The 21,234-nt window shown below is 36.6% G+C and overlaps 1 protein-coding gene across 1 annotated transcript in view; it reads left to right on the forward strand.

The window, feature by feature from the left end:
* Positions 1 to 646: 646 nt before the first annotated feature.
* The window catches only part of CRISPLD1 (cysteine rich secretory protein LCCL domain containing 1), a 41,744-nt gene continuing 21,156 nt past the window's right edge, over positions 647 to 21,234 (forward strand). The window contains exon 1 of the mRNA XM_068525593.1: positions 647 to 904. Within this exon, the coding sequence (XP_068381694.1) occupies positions 647 to 904 (258 nt within the window). The remainder of the gene's footprint in view (positions 905 to 21,234) is intronic.

Genomic DNA, 21,234 nt, shown 5'->3' on the forward strand with positions numbered 1-21,234 from the left:
AGAGACTTCCCCCAGCGACCGTAACTATTCACTCGCATTAATTCCGGGGTCCCTCTAGAAGTACCCATGGATATATGTGTGAATAACAGTTTGTACTTCTTTACGACATTCACCCTCAGTTTCATAATTTCGTTGACATTCTGAACCAGAGATGGGACACTGAGATAAAATAATACCTTAAAACAGAGAGAGAAACGTGAACCTCTGGATTGATTGATAAAACATTCTGGGGACAACATACCCTTTGCAGGCTGTATGTAATATCTAGCCATTTAAAGCTTTGTAATTCAGAAATTATTTTCAAGCTTTGGCTCCTCTCGGTTACTTTTGCCATTTATTTTTGGCATCATGCACATTATCTTGGAAAATATTGCTGTCTATTTTGTGGAAACAATTGTGAAAAGTCCTCTGGAGGAGAAATGGATGGGAGAAAATTTATTTCAAAAAGTGCATGTCCATTTGCTGGCATTTATATAAACAAATCAAACTGGCTCAATCCCTTTGTAACTGTTGGATTATGTTTGTTATTAGAAAATTAATATCTGCCGGGATTTTCACCCTAATTACACTGTATGTCCTTATAGCCAGACGGAGTGGAAGAACCTTTCTTGGAGCTTTTCCCGGGGACATCCTGAGATCATTCATTATGAAGTGTACTGCGCGGGAGTGGCTCAGAGTAACCACAGTGCTATTCATGGCCAGAGCGATTCCAGCCATGGTGGTTCCTAATGCCACTTTATTGGACAAACTTTTGGAAAAGTACATGGATGAAGATGGTGAGTGGTGGATGGCAAAGCAAAGAGGGAAAAGGGCCATCACTGACAATGACATGCAGAGTATCCTGGACCTTCATAATAAGTTACGAAGTCAGGTGTATCCAGCAGCCTCTAATATGGAGTATATGGTAAGAAAAATTTTCAAATGGTATGTACATAGAAATGTTTAATAATGCTTTTAGCTTCCATGGTTAAATTCCATCATGCTAGTATTTAATCTTTTACTATTTGTCCTCTATAAAATTTCAAAAAAAAAAATTTCTTCAAGAGTATCTTCTTCCGCATACTCTTTTATTAGTGTTCCTTTCATTCTAAGAGCTCTTTGAATTTCAGAGTAGAATTAAATACCTTTAGGTCTAATGTTCCTACTAAGTACTTTAAATTCTACTCTTAGGAGAAAGATTCCTATCCTGAAAGTGCTGGTGGTTGGTGTATTTGCTTTTAAGTGACTTAGAATAATTGTTTCCTAATTCCTAACCGATGGAATCTTCTTATGAATGGTGGATCTGAAAAAAATCAAGGATCAATAATTTGAAGATGCTTTCCAGATGGCTGATATACATATATGGGTAGATAGGTAGATAGATATAGATATATGTCATTTCTTTTTTTTTCTAGAAAAGAGTATTTTTATTAACGTCTAATGCCCCCATATTACCTTTTTTCCCTACATTTTTTTTGAATTTTATTTTATTATTTTTTTATACAGCAGGTTGTTATTAATTATCCATTTTATACATATTAGTGTATATATATCAATCCCAATCTCCCGGTTCATCACACCACCACCACACCACCCCCCGATTTCCCCCCTTTGGTGTCCATACGTTTGTTCTCTACATCTGTGTCTCTATTTCTGCCTTGCAAACTATATCATTTCTAATGGGCCGTTGTTTCTTAGAAGTATGTAAATGACATATTGTAAAGTGTACATTTCTGTGGTTGCTTTATGTTAAGGAATACTTTGGCAATGGCTTTTTTTTTTTCTTCTGGATTTGTTTGTGAAGTTTGACGTGTGAAAATAAGCCTGGGTGAAGGATTCAATAAAAATATGTGACTTATCCTTACTAACCTTATATTCACTCTGAGAGTAAATTAGCAAGTTGGGGAAACAAAATTACTTTTTAAAGACTATTAGTTATTACTCTTGTAAGACTATAACTCATTAATATTAGCGTACTTCATACCCTGAATATTTAGAAAAATTTTCAAAAATCTATACTACTTGCATGAATTAGGAATGCACTAGCAAAGGCTGATAATAATCATTGGTGACAGCAAACTTAAGGAACAGTGGTGCTAACATTTCTCCTTTGGACACATTGCAGGGTGCAGTTAATTTTAATACATTCTGGATTTTACTTTTTTTTTGCACTTACATTAGTTTTGATAGGTATTCTCTATTTAGGTAACTTCCATGAAACGTGGAAATTCTAAGGTAACATTACACATTACAAAATATTTCATTATATTATTTTAACTTTTTCTAGAAAAATATTTTACCCTAAAGAAAGTAGGTAGCGCTCAAGAGAACTCAGCAGAGATTAAGAAGCAGGGCCCAAACATCAGGCCATCAGGGTTTAAATTCTGGCACTGATACTAGCTAGGTGACTGTGGGCAGCTTATAAATTTCCCTCTACTTCAGTTTCTTCATGTCTAAGCTTCATGTTTCTTCTTCACCTCAGAGGGTTGTTGTGAGGATTATGTGAGGAATGAGATGACCTGTGTAAAGTTTAGCTCATTATCAGGCGTATTGCAATTACAAGGTCCCAGTAAATGTTACTAAGACATATAACCAATTTTATGTCTCCTTATACTGTTTAAATAGAATATATGAGGAAATTGTTCGCTCTTTTCAAAATTCTGTGCACAATATGACATCTGTAATGTCTCACATTTCTGATTTTTGCGTATTTTAAAGTGTTTGTTCAAAGTACAAAATTCTATGACTTCTTCATCTGTGAGCTTTCAAACAGAAAGAGCCAATTATGGAGCTTTTCCAAGTAGGCCACTGTATGCTTATTCCATGTGGATAGGTATTCAGTTGCTTTTTATTTAAAATAAGGAAGAACTTGAGAGTTTAAACCCACAAAAAGAAATCTGAGAATATTTGTGTGTGTTTTAAGTAATATGGGAATAATGAAAGAACATTCTGTGATTTGTTTTCATGTCTGACTTCCAAAGAAAATAACTGCCTATTGTATGATGTCTGGTCTAGGATGTTTATATGAGTTTCTTTTTAGTTTCACTAGCTTCATTCTGTCCTTGAAATGTAGATTCAGAAACCAGCCAGGGTTTATGCTGTGTTGCCCTTAGATACTGTTAGTACTGGAACTATGTCCTAGCCAATAACTGGGCTGCCGAGGAGTTTATTTCCCAGTGTTAGTACTGGAACACATTTTCTAGAAAACATATTTACGGGAAAGTCTAAATGAACAATACTATTTTATTTGAAATACTGTTGGTTTATATCTTACATATTAATAATGGAAGTACAGATGTTGATCAACCCGTGAAAACAAAATTTGTTCAAATAGTTGTTTAAAGTGTATTTATTTTGATAAAACAAAATTAAAAACTAACTAAAGAGCCACTTCCTATGAAATCTGCAATGCCCTATGATAAGTGCCACCACTTTTGGCCACTTACACTGTATGTGTCATATTACGTTAAAAATTTGCATAGCCAGTTACCTTATTTACATTTGGTGCTTATTTTAGTCTACTCTTTGTACTTGAACTCCGGCAGCCAAGTCACATCCACGTTTATTAACATCACAACGCTACCCATACTCTAATGCTCATTTAATTAATAGGGTTAAAAATGGCTTCTGCAAGGCCACCTCTTCCCTTGAAGAGCTTATAGGCTGATTGAGAAGAAAGAATAGACGTATTTGAAAATTTTCAAGTGAGCAAGGACACAGAGTTCTTTGTTCACGTGTATGAATAATGCCAAGGGAGCACGAAATAATGGAGAATAATTTAGGAATATTCCTAAGCGAGAGAGTTAATCAATGGGGAAGCTGGGGTTTATGTTGTTCCTGGAAGGTGATCAGGACCACAAATTGTGGCCAAGAGTGGAGGCCATTTCTCAGTTAGAAGAAGAGGAACCAACACACGTGGAGTAAGTGGCAGGCTGGTTGTAGGAAACTAGAAGCAGAATCGGTTGATGAAAGCAAAGCCCTGTGGCAGAATCAGGAAGGGGAGAAACGAGTTGTTAATTATAGAAACCAGTGAACTTAAGGAGAGAGATTACCAGCATTTAACTTAGGATACATGGAAAAACTGGGGCTTTTAGGTCATCAAATGAAGCTGTTACTGAAGAAGCAACGGATTTTTGAGGAAAAAAAACACTGGCGCTGGACCTAGGTTCTCGTGTTGTCTCTGCTGCTTACTGGTATGTGAAGTCTGGCGGTCAGCAATCATTCTGGGCATTGCTTTTCTCATCGGTAAAGTCGAGGTTAGGAATATGAAACCCACAGGCTGCAATGAGGTAAGAGATTTGATCCTGTTGAGCATACTCTTAGTTTTCTTCAAGCCTTTCCTTTCCATGGGTTTTGACCCCACCACTTGGTTCTTTTATTTTTCTGGTTATTTCTTCAGCATATTCTTGTTTCCTGTTCATCTCTTAAAACTTTACGTTTGGCCCCAGCGGTTTTACTTTCGGCCTTCTCCCTTCCTACAGGACTTTATCTACTCCTTTGACTTTAAATACCATCCGTATACTGATGGCCTGTAGTCGACACTCCATCCAGAAGTCGTCTTTGAGCATTGTTTTCCTATTTCCTACTGCCCACTGGGTCCTCTCCATGTCATTTGACTCCCCAGTTACTTCAAGTTTAAGATTTCTAAAAAGCAACTGAGCTGCTTTTGTTCCGTCCTTGCCCACGGTCCTACTTTTCTCCCTGGACGCCATGGACATCGGCTTAGTCCTCTCTAAACAGAAGACAAACAAACAAAAAGCAGAAAATTGGGCACATCCTCAGCTCCTGCCTTGCTCTCATTCCCCCTACCCACTTCCACGTAAAATTCACGCACAAACATAAACAGTTACTTGCCAGATTCTCTAGATTCTGTCTCAAATGTCTTTTTTTAAAAAATTCTCCACTCTTTGATTCTTTCATTTTTTTATTTATTTTTATTTTTGGCTGTGTTGGGTCCTCGTTTCTGCGCGAGGGCTTTCTCTAGTTGCGGCGAGCTGGGGCCACTCTTCATCGCGGCGCGCGGGCCTCTCACTATCGTGGCCTCTCTTGTTGCGGAGCACAGGCTCCAGACGCGCAGGCTCTGTAGCTGTGGCTCACGGGCCTAGTTGCTCCGCGGCATGTGGGATCTTCCCAGATCAGAGCTCGAACCCGTGTCCCCTGCATTGGCAGGCAGATTCTCAACCACTGCGCCACCAGGGAAGCCCAGAAATGGCTTGTGAATCCATGTCTTCTGTTTCATCCTAACGGATGCTCGTGGTCTCCCCGCTCCTCCCCCGTCCCTGCGATGAGTACCGCAGCTTCCCCTGCAACGGACTGTACCGTCTAGTTCTACTTTATTTCTACTTTAGTCCGCCTTCCTCCCTGTTACTCAGTCTGTCTTTTCCCTCAGACAAATCTCTGGTGGTCACTCAGCTGCCCAAAGCTTCTGTGAACTTCTGGCTGCTCGCAAGCTAAAGCCCACCTTGAATAACTTACAAAAGGTCTAGCCCAATATGCCCCATAGCCTCAACTCCCTTGCGTATCTTTGAATCTGTGTTCACACTTAAAATAAATATGAAAGACAGGTAAGAAAGGGGAATTAAAATAATAAAAGTTCTGGAAGGTAGGATATCACCAACACCAGAGATAGTGACATGGAAACTGGAAATACCAGAGATGAAGGAATAAATAATTCAGGATTTTTTTTTTCTATTTTTAAAAATATTCATGCTATACTAAAAATCGTCCTGTAATATAGAGCTGCTGAGATAATACTCAAGTGCTCTGGAATTTAAATAATAAATTAATTTAATTATTAATATTTTATTATTAATAATTTTATATTTTATTATACTTTATTATACTTTATTATTATATTTTATTATTTAATTAATAATAATTTAATTAAATAATTAAATTAATGAGTATTTACCCCTTCTAACAAATTTTTAATAGAGCCTCTAAAACTTATTGATTGGCTAAAATCCAAAATAGCTCACTGTGATAGAAAGCGTACCTAAGTCTAGAATGTATTTTAGCAACATAAGGACACGTTACCTAAAAATGGCATGTGTCATTATATCATGCTAATTATATAAACCATTTTCCACTTTTATAACTATTTCCATGTCTTTTAGAGAACTGTTTTTTTTTTAAATTTTATTTTATTTATTTTTTATACAGCAGGCTCTTATTAGTTATCTATTTTATACATATTAGTGTATATATGTCAATCCCAATCTCCCAGTTCATCCCACCACCACCATCCCCCCGATGACAGATACTCTGCTGGGAGGGTTGATGGCTGTGCCTGCTTGCTCTCACTTCACATATGGTGAGACTAGGGGCAGAAACTTTGCACAACATTTTTCCAAATGTAGAACAAAATATATCTGGATATTTATCCTTTTGCTGGGCAACCAGAGGCTCCAAGCCAAATAGCCAGTGGTACTTGCAGTCTATGGTATATATTGATGCAAACAATGGCTTAGTTCCAGTTGTCACATATATTCTTTATATGGTCATGCTTAACACTGGAAATCAAGATATTTTTCTTCTGTGCTTCTGTGCAGCAGATAATTCCAGAAACTGGACAGGGGATAACCTAGTTTGCTGAACAGGGTGATGCTAGTCTGAGTTCTGCCCTGTTTCTGACTATCTGTAGCATGAATCCAAGCCTGAAAAAGTGATTTTTAGCTTGTGAGTTGCTCTCACAAAACAACTCTCATAACTTCACATTTTCTGACATTCTTTGCCACCAATGACGTATATCCAGAATAAATGCAAAGAATGAAATGACGGCATCGTAACTTATTTACCCAAAGCTCAGTGTCTACACATTTCTTATCTTGCTAAAAGTGGCAGGAATTCACTATCAGTAAGGTTTTATTGCAACTCTTGATTCCTAAAACAATGATTTTTCTCTCTGTATACTGGCACTTGCCTGGTAGTTTTCAAAAGTTAAATATTTGCATCTCTTAATGATGTACAGTATAATCCATATGCACTTAAAGGTACATGAAATATCTTTCTTGCTTCAAAGAATGTTACTCTTATTTAAAGCTTTTAAAGTTTATTCTATATTTAAAATAGCATTTAATTTTCTTAAAGTGTTTTTATTTTACTTCACTAATGTTGTTTACTTCACTAATGTTGTTTAGATCCAATAAAGCTATGTTTTGTTTTAGTTTATTCGTCTACTGAATTTAAAAGTTTTCAAAACCTTAATTTGATACATAGTTGTGTGTTTTTCTGTTTGTTTGTTTTTTTAAAGACATTGACACTTTAAATTAATGTAGTTTCCTTTTTGGAAGTTCCACTGTAGATGGCAGTACCTATAGGAAGAGAGTGACATTGTAGCTCAGTTCTACTGAATTTAGTAGTGACATTGTAGCTCAGTTCTACTGAATTTAGTAGTGACATTGTAGCTCAGTTCTACTACCCTGGAGTTCTGGGAGATTAAGATTCCTCATTAAGTGTAAGCAGCAAATCTAGGATCTTAGAAAGGCAAGAGACGACAAGCAGTTTCATTAGGAGAGTGGAACACCCAGAGTCAGAAAAGTGTCACAAAATTTTGAAATTGTTATTGTTGTTTATTCCTTCATTCAACAGGTATTAGGAATTTATCAAATGCCAGGCACTGTCTAGGACCCAGCAGTAAACATAACAAATATTCTTCCTTTCCTGGAATAGGTGTAAAGATCCTCATATCCCAACTCAGCAAGGGGGCCCATGTGGCTGACACAGAGTGAGTGTGGAAGTAATGCAGAAAATGAGGTCAGAGCTTTATCTGAGGAGAACAGATACATGTCATTGTAGTCATTTTAAAGACTCACTCTGAGTCTGAGTGACAAGCCATTTGAGCCATTTGAACAGAGGAATATCATGATCTTACTTATACTTACTCAGAATCGATTTGGTCTGTTGAGAACAGACTTTAAAGTGGTGGGAGATGGGGCAATGGTGTGAGCAGGGATTCAAGGCTATTGCAATAATCATTCCAGCAATTGATGGTGGCTAGGAGTGGGATGGTAGCCTTGAAAGTGAAGAGAAGTGGCATGGTGTGAATCCACACTGAAACTCCTTTGTAGTCATGACATCAATATTGATAAATTCAAGGAAGCCTTGTTGCAAGACTAGTGCAATTGACTTGGCCAGCCAGGCAGCCAATAGGCTGGGAGTTACTGCATCTGGTGCAAGGTCTAAATCCACCCAAGCCCTGGCTGTGGTTTTTGAAAACTGGTGGCAGTTTCCATTCTGGTTTAAATATCAGTGGGGAACTTTCAACTTGTATTGACTTCAGAGTGGTTACGGAGATTCTAGAAATCAGCAGGTTACTGATACCCATTTTGCCAACCCGATTCCAAGAGATCAGAGGAGGTGGAAGCAAACTCCGCCTCCTTGCTTCCCAGGATAAAGGTGCTTGCTGTTTCTCCACGTGGTCTGCCCTCACCTCCAGTCTATTCTCCCACTCCCCCTAAAAACAAGAGAAGGTGAGAACTTTAGCAGAACAGGACAGTGGCCCAGTTCCTGTTCAGTAAGTATTAGTTGCACCATCATGGAGTATGTCGTTGGGATTTTATTCCATCTTGGAGGTAACACAGAATGATTTTGGATGTGGGGTGTGGCTGTACAGATTTTGCCTGAGGAACTGGAAGTATTGGAGTTACCATTTTTTAAGATAGGGAAGAATGTGGATAGACCAGCTTTTGGTAGAGAAAGCTGGAGCTCAATTTTGGATAGACTAAATTTAAGATTTCCCTTAAATATCCAAGTGAATTTGTCTTGTATGCAATTAGATACATGTAGTCTAATCTGGACCCTACAGTTAGGATTCATCAGAATTTAGATGGTATTTAAAGCCAGTAGAAGAGAGGAGATCATCAAGGGAATGAGTACAGAAGAAAGAAATGTTCAAAAAGTGAGCCCTCGACATACTTTACAGTGTAGAGGTAGGGAAGGGGGGGAGGACCAGCAAAGGGAATTGAGGACTAGGAAGAAAACCAGGGAAGCAAGATGTCCTGAAAGCCAAATGAAGAAAGGCAGAAAGGATTATCAACTCTGTTAAATGTTGCTTATAAAGATCAAGTAAAATGAGGACCCTTGAATTCTGAGCTATGGAGGCCACACTGGAGGTCTGATAAAACAGTTTGGGTGGCATCATAGTGGTCCTAGGATGGTTCAAGGAAGAATGGATGGGAGAAATGAGCAAGCTTGTTCACCCACTCATTCATCAAACATGAACCATCTCCTATGGGCCAGGTGGGATCTGCAGCCTTAACTCTCTGCTAACCAAAAGTTATAACTTAGTTTTAGAAGAGGTAGTTTAGTTAGGGAACATATCCCAAACTTATAATTATGGTCAGTAGGAAAATGCAGTTTCTTTGCTTAATTGTTTTTGTAGTTACCTTTACCGAATGCCTTCATTAAAAGCAAACGTGGTCATTTATAATCATTTATAATCACAATTAAGAGTGACATTTAGTTCAAGAACATTCTTTGCTATTGTTCAGCTTTGTTCTTTCACATACTTCTTTTAGGAATTTATACAACCACGTAATTGTACATGATTTAAAATTTAAATTCTCGTATTTTTGATGATTTTTACTAATTGAATTAAAGTTTATGAAACTAGCATAAATCTATGCTAGTTTTATATGTTATTATGTATTTTATATATACATATATATACATATATATATATATATATATATATATATATATACATAAAACATTTAGTTCATTGGCAGAAAATGTGAAAATTCAAGTGGTAATGACTTGTCTGGTGAAGGTATTACAGTAAGTATGCTTAATAACCCTTTCCTTATTTTTCTAAGTATTTGTTGTCTTCATCATTTCAAGAAGTTACAGAAAGGCATTTATAATTGATTAAAACAATTTGTTATTCTCATTGATAAATTTGTGATTAAAAAAACATTTAATTCAACAGCTACTGATGGAGCATTTTTGTGCCAGGCACTGTTTTTTGATGCTGAAGCATACATTAGTGTATAAAAGGTTCAACAAGCTAATGAAAATAAAGTGAGATGATAGAGAATGATAAAGGTGGAGCTAACATGTTAAACAGTTGCAGAAGACCTCTCTGAGTTAGTGGCTTTTGAGCTGAGAGCTGAATTACAAGAAGGAGTCAGCTAAACAAAGCTACAGAGATCTAGGCAGAAGGAGTACTGGGCAAAAGGTCTTTAAGTCAGGAATGAGGTAGGAGTCTTCAGGGACCACAAAGAAGGCTAGGGTGGCTGAATTTTATTTAGTAGAGAGGAAAGTGTTAGAAAATGAAGTAGACCTATAAGCAGGGGCCAGAATTCCTTTTGGGTCATTGGTGAAGAGAAATTTGGATTTTATTTCGAGTGAAACGGAAAGTCATTGGAAAATTCTTGGCAAGGGATTGACTCGGTCATATTTCCAGTTTCATAAAATTACTCTATGTTATGGAGAGTGAGCTGCAGGAGGGTCACAGCTGAAAGCAGAGAGATAGTTAGGAAGCCATTGGTATCTTCTGAGTGAGAGATGATAGTGACTGAGACCAGGGTGATAGTGGTAAAGATGGAGAGAAGTGGGTAGTTTCAGGGTATGTTTAGATGGTATTGCTGATGGTTTTTTGATAGCTTTAATGTGAAGGGTGAAGGATAAGGAGGAATGGTCTTAGATTTTTTACTCAAGCACGTTGGTGGATAGTTGAAGCATTCGTTGAGACAGGAGGAGAAACAGAAGGGAGAAGGTGGTGATGAAATCAGGCGTTTCTTTTTGGCCAAGCTTATTTTGCGATGCCATGTCATCCTCGGTTGAATTTAATGGTCAATAGAGAGGTGGAACTTGAGATAAAAATGTGGAAATCATGTAGATGGTATTAGGGACCATCTTAACTGACTGAACAAAACCATCCGAGGAGAAGATGTTTATGGACGGAGGTTGAATGCCTTGAATTGAGCCCTGGCCCAGCAACATATGGAGCTTGAGCAGAAAGGAGAAGCTAGCAAAGGAAGCTGAGAACAAGTGGTCAGTGAGGTTGGGGGAAAAGACAGGCTACACTGGTGTCCCAGAAGCCAGGAGAAGAGAGTTCAGCAGCTTCCATACTGCTGAGGAGTAGAGTAAGAGGAAGAAAAGCCATCAGTGGTTTTGTGGACACGGAGGCTGTCGGTGACTTTGATAAGAGTCATTTCAGGGGTGGAATATGACCCGAAGTCTTCCTGAAGTGGGAAGAAGAGAACGAAAGGTGGGGAAGTTGAGAAGGAACTAAGTAACTCCTCAAGATACCGTTGCTGTGAAGATCTGAGAAATGGAACTAGCTAGCGCTACACGGGTATGTGGCAACGCTCTTGGTTTTATTCTTTAAAGAGCATGCTTGTAAGTTGATGGAAATGCACAAGTTGAGAAAGCATTTGACATGGAAGGGAGAAAATATAACTCCAAAGTCAGTTCATTTATTTTGACAGGAAAGGCTGAGGTTGTAGGTACACAAGCAGGTCGTTTGGTGTATTTAGTAGAAAAAGAATTTTCAGATTGAGAAGGCAGGAATGGAGGGGTGTGAGGGTAGGATATTATGAAATGGTAATTTTGGAGTTACTATCTAAAGATCTCTGTGGAGTCAAATGTATGAGATGTTTTGAAGTACTTTAAGTTCATTTGGTTCACCATGCTTCAAGTTACAAAATCTAATAGATAGGGAAGAGGTTTACTAGAGTATGTGTTACTAGAGTATGTAGTAGTAAAGTATTTCCAAAAAGCAGGAAGATTTAAAGTAATGATTTCTCTGGTTTGCCATAGGTCACCCCACTCTTTCCAGCCACATCATGTAGTGTCACTTGATTGACCTCTGAAGACATTTCACTAGGCAGCTCCTGGCGATGTGAAAGAGATTAAAGGCATGTTAGCCCGGGTGGGGGGAGAGCGGTTGATTTTTTTAAGTATTCAGATATTATGTAATACAGATCAAGTACAGATACAGATATAGACCAAATAATGTGTTTGAGGTTCAAATTGCAGAGTGAGGTTAAATACACATAGTTGTATGGGAACTCTAAAAATTAAACTATGGGAATGACCCAAATATGTGACTTGGATTAGTGAGTTATTAAACTCACCAAATGTAAGAACCTGGAACTATGATCCAGTGAAGCTTACTTTTTTTTTTTTCTTTTAACTAGTTAACGGAATCAATGAGGTGCAATTAAGTCAACTGCTTAGATATAACTTATTGGGAAAAAGGCAACAGATTTTCTCTATTAGAAGCTCATTAACCTAAAGGCAATATGTGAATATGGATACAATCTATTTAATAGTCTATACATGCTTTATATTTTGTTTTTAATCAAAAATTTGAAGTCAAACATCAGGAAATTGAGTAGCGTGTGTTTTTCATGGGAAAGCAGCTAGGTATGATTTGGGGAATAGAAATAAGAGGTGCTTTAGTCTAGTGCCACTCAAACTTCACTGTGCATATGAATTCCGTGGAACCTTGTTAACATACAGATTTTGATTCAGTAGGTCTGGGTGGGCCCCAATATTCTGCATTCCTAACAAGCTCCCAGGTGATGAGGCAGCCGCTGTCTGGGAATGGAACTTTGAGTAGAAAGCTTTAGGCTCTCTGGAGAAAGCGAGGTCTAAATTAAGACATTAAAAGTTGACTCTAGGATCCAGATTCTTTCTTTTTCATCTCAACTCTCACATTCACCTTCTCCTTTTTATAAGGTAGCAACTCTAACTATTAGTGCAGGAAAATAGAAACTCCTTTTCACTCCCTTTCATGAAGTGCTTAGAAACCAAAAAGATAAAGAAGCTTGAACAGTAAGAGTCCCCAAGACTCAATGTTTAAATCTGCTTGGAGGAGGGGTAGAAAATGAAATGTCAAATTTAGTTAATGACACAGTTCTGCAGGACGGTGGAAAGTGAAGTGCAGTCAGTGACAGGATAGACTCTAAAGGCCATATGAGTGAGAAGGAAGTAGAATTCCAAAGTGAGCAAGAACGGGTGTGGCAGTGTGGGGCTGGGAAGGGTCAACTAGATCAGATAATGAGCTATTAGATAAGACCCAAGAATGAGCATGGCAGTTACTCTTTATAACTCTCCCCTTTGTGTTATTGTTGCAACTCAAACAGTACAAGTAACCATCTAAACAGGGGAATAAAATATAAAACTATATCTTATGTTTGCTCAAGACATGGCAAATCCAAATCTGAAATACTGAAAGATTGACTGATATGCTCAAAAGAAGCTACAGTGAGATCAGATATTGTCCAGAGGCAGGAAACCAAAGAGATAAAAAAAGTGGGGGGGGGGGGGGTGGTGAGGGGAGGCTTTTAAATGAAGATGGAATAAGAGCATCAGAACTCCTGTCTAGAAAGAAAGGGCCGAGAGAAGAGCGTTGTTAACTGAATTCCCTGAACATAGTGAATACATCTAAACAAATAAAAAGCAGTGCTATTTCACAGGAACAGCTATACCGTTATTCCATATACCTTGGATTTTTTTATGCTGTAGGGATCTTGCCAAGCCCTGTTGCTTTTGCAGATGTTAGAATGACTTATGTGCATCTCGTTTTCTCTCTAGTGAATTTCTCCTCTTCCTTCAAGACTCACCTCTAAAGACTAATCTGCTTTTGTCTAAACCCTCCTGTACGGAGTTAGGTGCACTTCACCCCAGTTCCCTGGCTTCCACAGCGTTTCCTACCTGCCTTTGCCTCTGTTATTTACATCCTTGTCTCTTTGTCTAGCCTTACTTTTCTTTGTGGGAAGGAACTGTGCTTTCGTAATTTTTGCACTTCCCCAGCTGAGAGGCTGACACATGCTCTAAGCCCAGTTTATGCTAGTTGAAAGGGAAAAAATGGAATGAATGAATGAAAAAATAAAAAGATGATTGGATTTTCAACAGTGATTCTAAAATGGGCAGAATGAAAGAGGATATGATTTGTTTTGACAAGAAAATACTATTAGAAAGTTGCAAAAGCGTTCATTTCAAAGTGTTTATGTTTTATTTTTAAGTACATTAGCTTTTTGGTTAGGGTAAAATCATTCTAATAAGTATGACAAGTGGCTAAATTAGCATTGGATTTTAGTGACTTTTCAGAGTTATATTGGGTTATGGACACCTCTGTCTCATGAAGTGGGGATGGCCAGACCCTTCAGCAAGTAGGGATAGAGTCTTCCAGGAGATACAATGATCAGAATGCCATGGCTTTTGCTGGAGAACTGTTTTCAAAATGTAAATCGGAGTGTGATAAGAAGTACAAATGAATATATTTTAAACTGTACATAAATCTAAAGGTATTTCAGAATAAAGCAGTAACCAGGAAAGTCTTCTTAGAAGAGGTACATTTTGAAATAGTGTTTGGAAGACGTTATAGTCAATGTGTGGTAGGGACCGTGGTTGAGGGCATTGGATGATGAGAACCTTAACTGATAAGATGTTGATATGAGAATATGTGTACAGTTGATTCAAAGGAGAGGGCATGGCAGTCATGATCTGTGAGAACAGATGAAAAGATGAAAAGAATCTTGCTGTATCCAGTGCAACTCATGGCAGACTTGAGCAACGTAGCCCTATATGTTTTCCTTCTCTGCATACCTATGAAGAAGCATTTTATTTGACATAATTTGGTATTAGTTTGACTTTTGTAAGTTATACAGTCATTACAAAGGATTTCCAAACTTTGATTTTATTAACACTTTTTAAACTATTCCTCTGTGTGTGTGTGTGTGTGTGTGTGTGTGTGTATGTACACTAAACTAAACCTAAACTACACAGGTACTTACTTGAAGGCTTCAGTGGAAATATCGTCCTGGAAATTTAATGTGAACAAAGGTCCTGACTTATAGAGTTGATTGTGAGTAGATTCAAAGCAAAGCTAGGCATAACTTACTCTAAACTTCGTTTTATAACTAACAGTGTGTTAAATTTGAATTCTAAGAAATTTACTTTTTCACTGGAAATTTAGGTGGCAGTGATTATCTTTTTTTAATCATTGAAAATTCGGGATTTAAATTTCTTCCTTAGTCTCGTGAATATTAACAATGCGCCATAAAAAGGCTATGTGAATCACAGCAAATGAAGTGGATTCTTAGAGGAACAGAGGAATAAGAGAACATTTATTAAGATATATTAGGTATCAGGTAATATGTTAGGCAGCTTACTAATACACGTTCTATGAGATGTTTTTATTCTCAGATATTATTTCTCATTAGGAAAACAAATGCCACAATAACAAGGATTTAACAGGAAAAAATTAATGAAGGCTCTGTATGCAGAGTTGTGGGCAGGGCTTAGGCGAGCCACAAGGATGGGGGGCACCCAGGCATGAATGGTGGTACCACAGCCTGCTGAGGACCAGAACCTGGTGGTAGGACTCTATGAAAGGACACAGGCACCATCACTGTGAGGCAGAGTACTCAGGGGATGAGTGGGGTTGAAGAGGGGGTAATACATACTTAAATTCACCTCTCACGCTCTGACTTCCTGTCCGTGTCTTCTACTGGCCAAATTCAACTAGAACCCAGGAACCAAGAGAGCCTGAAGTAACTCAGGATGTAGAGTTGAGCCTTTTGGAACATAGAGTATGGCAGCACGTGGCTGAGAGTGACTATGTGGGAAAAAATGAAGACTATTTAACACAATATTCTTTCTCAGATTTTCAAATAAAGACTTTGGTAAACCGTATTTTTTTACAGCATCTTCTTAGTCATTGTTTAGTTGTTGAAGACAAATGTATAGGCAAGTTCCTAAGGGACACCTAAACATCTGATTGAGCATGCTATGGTTACTAAACCAGCTTTGAGTTTCCTAGCAGCCAAGGAAAACAGGAGACCATATGGTTTACATAGCTCTCAATGACTGGAAGCATAATAATTTATCGTTCTTGAAGCAGGAATTATTAGTGAAAACTTAACACAGAATTCCCAATATAGGAACAATGAGCAACTTACTATAGCAGTTTCATTAAAAGTATGTAAACATATGCATTTAAATGTTTCTTATATTAGCCTTTGGTTTAAGTTGAAGTAATGATGTTAAATTTTAGGTTTCGGTTTCTATTTGTCCATAAACTTTATCTTTTACTAATTTTTCCAAAAAGAAGTTTTCATTCGTTAACCCATCTCTTTTTTCTTTTTGAAAGTTAAAAAGACATCCCCAAGTACAATAAGTAAAAGCAGTTAATATTTTATTTACTTGCAAAACTTGTTACTTTCATTTTGCTATTTAAATATGTGAGCTAATGCATGCAAAGTGATTTATTATGAAAGTTTATCTTTCCTAGCATGCATATTTTAGGCTTGACTTCTAGATTAATCATATATCTATCTGAATTTATGAGCTATAAATAAACTAAAACATAGGTCCTCATTTTTATAAATTGGCTCAATATTTGTAGATGAAGACTTAAATAACTGATAGTTGGTACTGTACTTTCTCAAGTCTCCTTTGAGGTCTCCTTAAACATTCAGAATATAGTCTTGAAGATTAACTACTTCTCTCCTAAATGACAACAAAAGTAATGAAAGCATTATAGTGTTGAATTTATCATAAAGTCAATACAAAGATAGATATATATGACCTTTACAAAAATAATCCGAGTTCAACTTTTCAAGAATTACCTTTTGTTTAGCCTAGGTACATCATGAACACCCTTTCACCCGAGTTTATATCACACATGTACGTTTGATGCAGGGAATTTAGGTTCCTGTATCTCTGATCCAAGTTATTGCCCAGACCAGGCCAGCTGAGGCTAGAGATAATTGATGAGTACATATTGGCAACATATTATATGCCAAGTATATTAGGTGACATTAGGAAAACACAGAAAAAATATGAGACAGTTTTTGATTTAAAATTCTAGTTTGAGAATTAAGACCGAAAGTAGTAGAAACAGATCTAGGAGAACATACAGTAATTGGTAAATTATATGTTTAAGAAGGTTCAGAGAAGGGTGAGATAAATGGAGTATGTATTGTGGTTGGAATGACTTCCAAGAGGAGAGTGATTGTGAACAAGACTTTGGTGAAAGGATAAAGTTTAAGTAACTAAGGAGGGGAGGAAAGAAAGAACAGTCCTGTAGGGGAACATTTCTGATGGATTCAATGGCCGAGAAGTATGAACAGACAGGTACTAGAACCTTGCTTCTTGAAGTATTCAGTGTATGGTTTTGGCACCAAGTGTTAGAAATGTCATAACTTAGATTTCTCTCGTGACCTACCAAGTCAGAATCAGATCTCCTGATGATTTACCGGCACTTTAACGTTCTAGAGAGCCAGCAGTAGAGGACCCATGTTGAGGAGTGGGTTATAAGTGAGGTAGGTAAGTTATAGCCAGACTTGAGAGGGCCTTGGCAGGGAGATGAGAGATGAATCAGCAGATATTCTGTAGAAATGTAAGGATTTTGTTGAATTAATGTCTAGGCTGCCTCGCAAAGACAATCTGCCCTACACCATGCATTCGGTCTATCTGTATAATATTGAAACAATGGGTTTAATTAAAATGATCTTGTCAGTTTATCCACACGTTAAATTTCTGTTCCAAAAATTATTTTAATTTTAGTAAAAGGAAGTGGCAATTCCCTAAATTATCTTTTTTAAGACTTTTAAGGCTTTGTTTTGAAGTAGATTTTAAGTAAAACTCTGCTGCATCTGCCTCGCATCTCTGTAATTTCCAGGAGACCCTAATATGTGCATTGCCCTGAGGTAATGCTGCTACTTTCTCAGTACCTGGCAAAGCCTCTGTGTCCTGAAACACAGGTGTTCCCTTTGAAATCTGAGCCTCGTGCATTTCCCCTGTAACTACCGTCTTTTCAAAGCAGGTGAAGCACAGAAGTTAAACACCTGAGGTAATTTCTGAGTTGTAAGGAATGTACTACTACTGTTTTCCATAGTGCTTTTTATACCAGATGACTTTGTCACAGAAACCTCATACACTCTTTCAGTGTAGATTGAATGACTGATTAATTGATTTCATTGATGTCTATTTCTTTGTTATAGTTCTGATAATTCCACCATCGGGGAGAAAAGAAGGTGGCTAAGATTTTATAATGAGGCATTATTTTTGGAATTTGAATCTGAAGTTTTGTGAACCGTCAAATGTATTACTTCCATAGAAAAACAAATTCTTTCCTGGAGATCAAGTTATTGCTATTGAGAGGATAACACTGACAGCTTATTCCATAAGATTTTGGGATTGCACTTTCTGGTTTAAGTAGGAAAACAACAGTGATTTGGGAGGGATTTATGTTGTGACATATGATGGATATTTACAAACCTGTTTTTCCAGAAGGTATGACAGGTCAAGAATTATCTTTTAAAGGTGGTGTTTAGAAAGAGATAGCTCTATATGTCTTTGATTTTCTTCAACTGCTTCTATATTCATGAGCTGGTTGAAAAATCCTGGTGTTCCTTTTACCTGTGTAGAAAAATTACATGTGGAAGTCTGTGCCTTATTTCAAAGATTTTACCATTGGGTTTTCAGGACTAAGCTGAAGAGAGACCCATTTTGAACTTTTTACTGAGAATATCTTCTTGTCATATTCAATTATGTTGAAGTTGTATTGGGAAGTTTATGGAAGGTTTTCAGTTGTATTTGTCTGTTTTGGATAATATTAAAACTTTCTCCAATAGAGGTGATTTGGAAACAGTTCTCCTTTAGACTCATAATTAGAAGATTGGAAACCTTCTTGGCTTTTCAGTCTTGAAAATCACAAATCAACTTTTTCTTCTTAGCTAAGAAATAGCCTCTATTGTCAACAGAAATATTATTTTATGTTTGAAAGTTTTTATGGGATTCTACAAACAATACAGGGCACTCTAGAAGAGACTATAAGTACAAAATAATAGAATTTTAAAGCTAAAAGGAATTGAAGAGACTTACTCCAGCTTACTAATGTCAGAGACAAGGAAACAGAAGCCAAACTTGACATAATCAAAGAGATAAATTTGAAAGTACACAATTTAAATGGGAAAGAAGACTCTTCCAGAGTGTATCATGTATTTTAATTAACCTTAGTTTGAATAATTGGAACAAGTGCAAACTTAGTTTTATCTCTGTCTATATAAAAAAAGGAAAGAAACACTTATCATTAATGACCTTGCTTGCATATGTCTAGAAGACATAGCCCCAAGGAAAGAGTATTTTCAATACTCAAAGGTATTTTCAATATATGGAAAGCTGGAATGGTATCATTACTTCTGACAGCCAGTGACTGCTCAGAACTGAGGTAGGCTTAGAGACATGAGGGTGGTTTTCTGTACGCAGATGTATATGTCTAAAAAGACAAATCTTTGTGGAATTCATTTTCAAATTTTATTGCAAATGCTTATATAGTTTTTAAAAATAATTTCATTGTTATTTATCGTTTTTAGTAGGAAGGTAAGACCAGAGCTTTCAGCCTAGATCTGGATTTCCAGTGCAACTGCGTTTTCAACACCACGGTGCTTTGATGTTATTACTTTGCCAGAGAGCAATGCATATTTTAGAAGTCCATATTAAATTGCAAATTGTGTCATGGACTGGTGTTAATTGCCATTTAATTAAGATACCTAATAGTAAGATAGTCAAAGACCTTTTTTTTTTTTTTTTGCATTTATCTTGGAAATCCAGTAAAGCTGTATCAATTCTGCAAAAAATTATAATGAATTAAAACATTATTTCTGGAGAATGGTAGAATATCTTGCAATCCTATTTCTCCCTGCTTAGAATGACACTGAACAGTTATTAAATTATGTGAGAGTTTCCAGTCAGGAGATTATTTCTCTGTGCATTTAAAGGTATCAGATCATGCTGGTCAATTTCCTGTTAAAATTTCTTTGTTTACTCATATATTTTTTCATTGCTGAACCTAACTATATAAAATAAACTACTTCACAGCTTCAGTGTCACCTAGCGTATTTCCTTTGGTAGACTAATTATCATGATACCTTCACCAAGAAGTGCTTATCAATACCTTTGTGGATAAAGGGATTTCCATTATCTCCATCCCTACCTCTGATCTTTGAGGATTTATGTATGAAGAGTCTAATTACACAAATTTGCATCAGGCAGATAATATCACAAAACTTTACTTCATGTGCTTTAATGCAATCTAAAATAATAATAATTAATTAAAAAGTTCAGATTAATGTTTGACTTTTATTTGAAAAATAGTCTACTGTTCACTTTAGTTTTTTATACTAATATTTTTGAAGCCTCAGTTTTAAGAAAATGGTCTTCAGGCAAATTCATAGTGACTAATTAAAATTGGCTTTCAACTTTTGTTTAATGTACTACAATAATAATTTTGACGCTATAAAGAGTCAGTGATTTCCAGGACATGAATTTTAAAATTATGTAAATCTGGAAAGAGCTATAAATTTACAATAGTCAAAAAATATATTTGAAAATACTTAATCCTTTTTAAGAGAGAAGCTATTCTCAATATCAAAGAGAAAGAAAGAGTCATATTACTAATGACTGTTTTTGCCTAATGTATAGGGATACAACTTCTGGTAAGCTAGCAATGTTAACTCTATTAAAAACTACAACCCTGAGTGATTTGCAACTGTCATTGACTGTTATTATAATAGGATAGCAAGCATTCTGATAGGAATATGAATTGTGTATGCCCACCATATTTCACAAATGATAGCAGTCAATGGAATTTTCTGTACATGTCTAGCTGCATAATTTTTGATTTTTCGAAACAGTATTTTAGTGCTAAAACTACTATATGTTTCTAGGTTTACTTTTGAAAGTCCTTTGTCAAGGTTTAAGGTTTCTTATGTACACACACACAGGAAACGATAGAGCCATTATGGTGAACTGGTTGAAAAATGTCACTGGAGACAAAGTATGTTAATAGTATTCTAAATGTTTCTTTTAGTAATGAAACTTCAGTTAAAGACTTTGCTATGTTCTCAGAAGGAACAGCTTACTTATGTAGATGGAAAATAGAGTGGTTTTTATTTCTGCACACCTCAAGTACCCATTCTATAAAGAAATGGTAATTTTAAGTGTGGCTTGGCTTTAAATTAGTCCTGGGTGAATAGTTCAGAGAGAAAAAATGAAGCTGGTTAGGCCATCTTGACTTAATCTAGAATTTAAATAGAAATGTATAGAGAGTAACCTGCATTTAAATGGGATGAGTATGAATTATTGCCAGTCTTAAAACCTGAAATATTATGTTGTAGCATAAAAATATACATTCCATGCTGTTGTCATGTTAAATGATAGTATTTCTTACAGGACAGCTATATTTTCAGTGATTTGTTTAAAAAGAATGTCCTTGATTTGTATTATTGAACTTGC

Source organism: Eschrichtius robustus, chromosome 17 (genome assembly GCF_028021215.1).
Source record: "Eschrichtius robustus isolate mEscRob2 chromosome 17, mEscRob2.pri, whole genome shotgun sequence".
Classification (NCBI taxonomy): Eukaryota; Metazoa; Chordata; class Mammalia; order Artiodactyla; family Eschrichtiidae; genus Eschrichtius; species Eschrichtius robustus.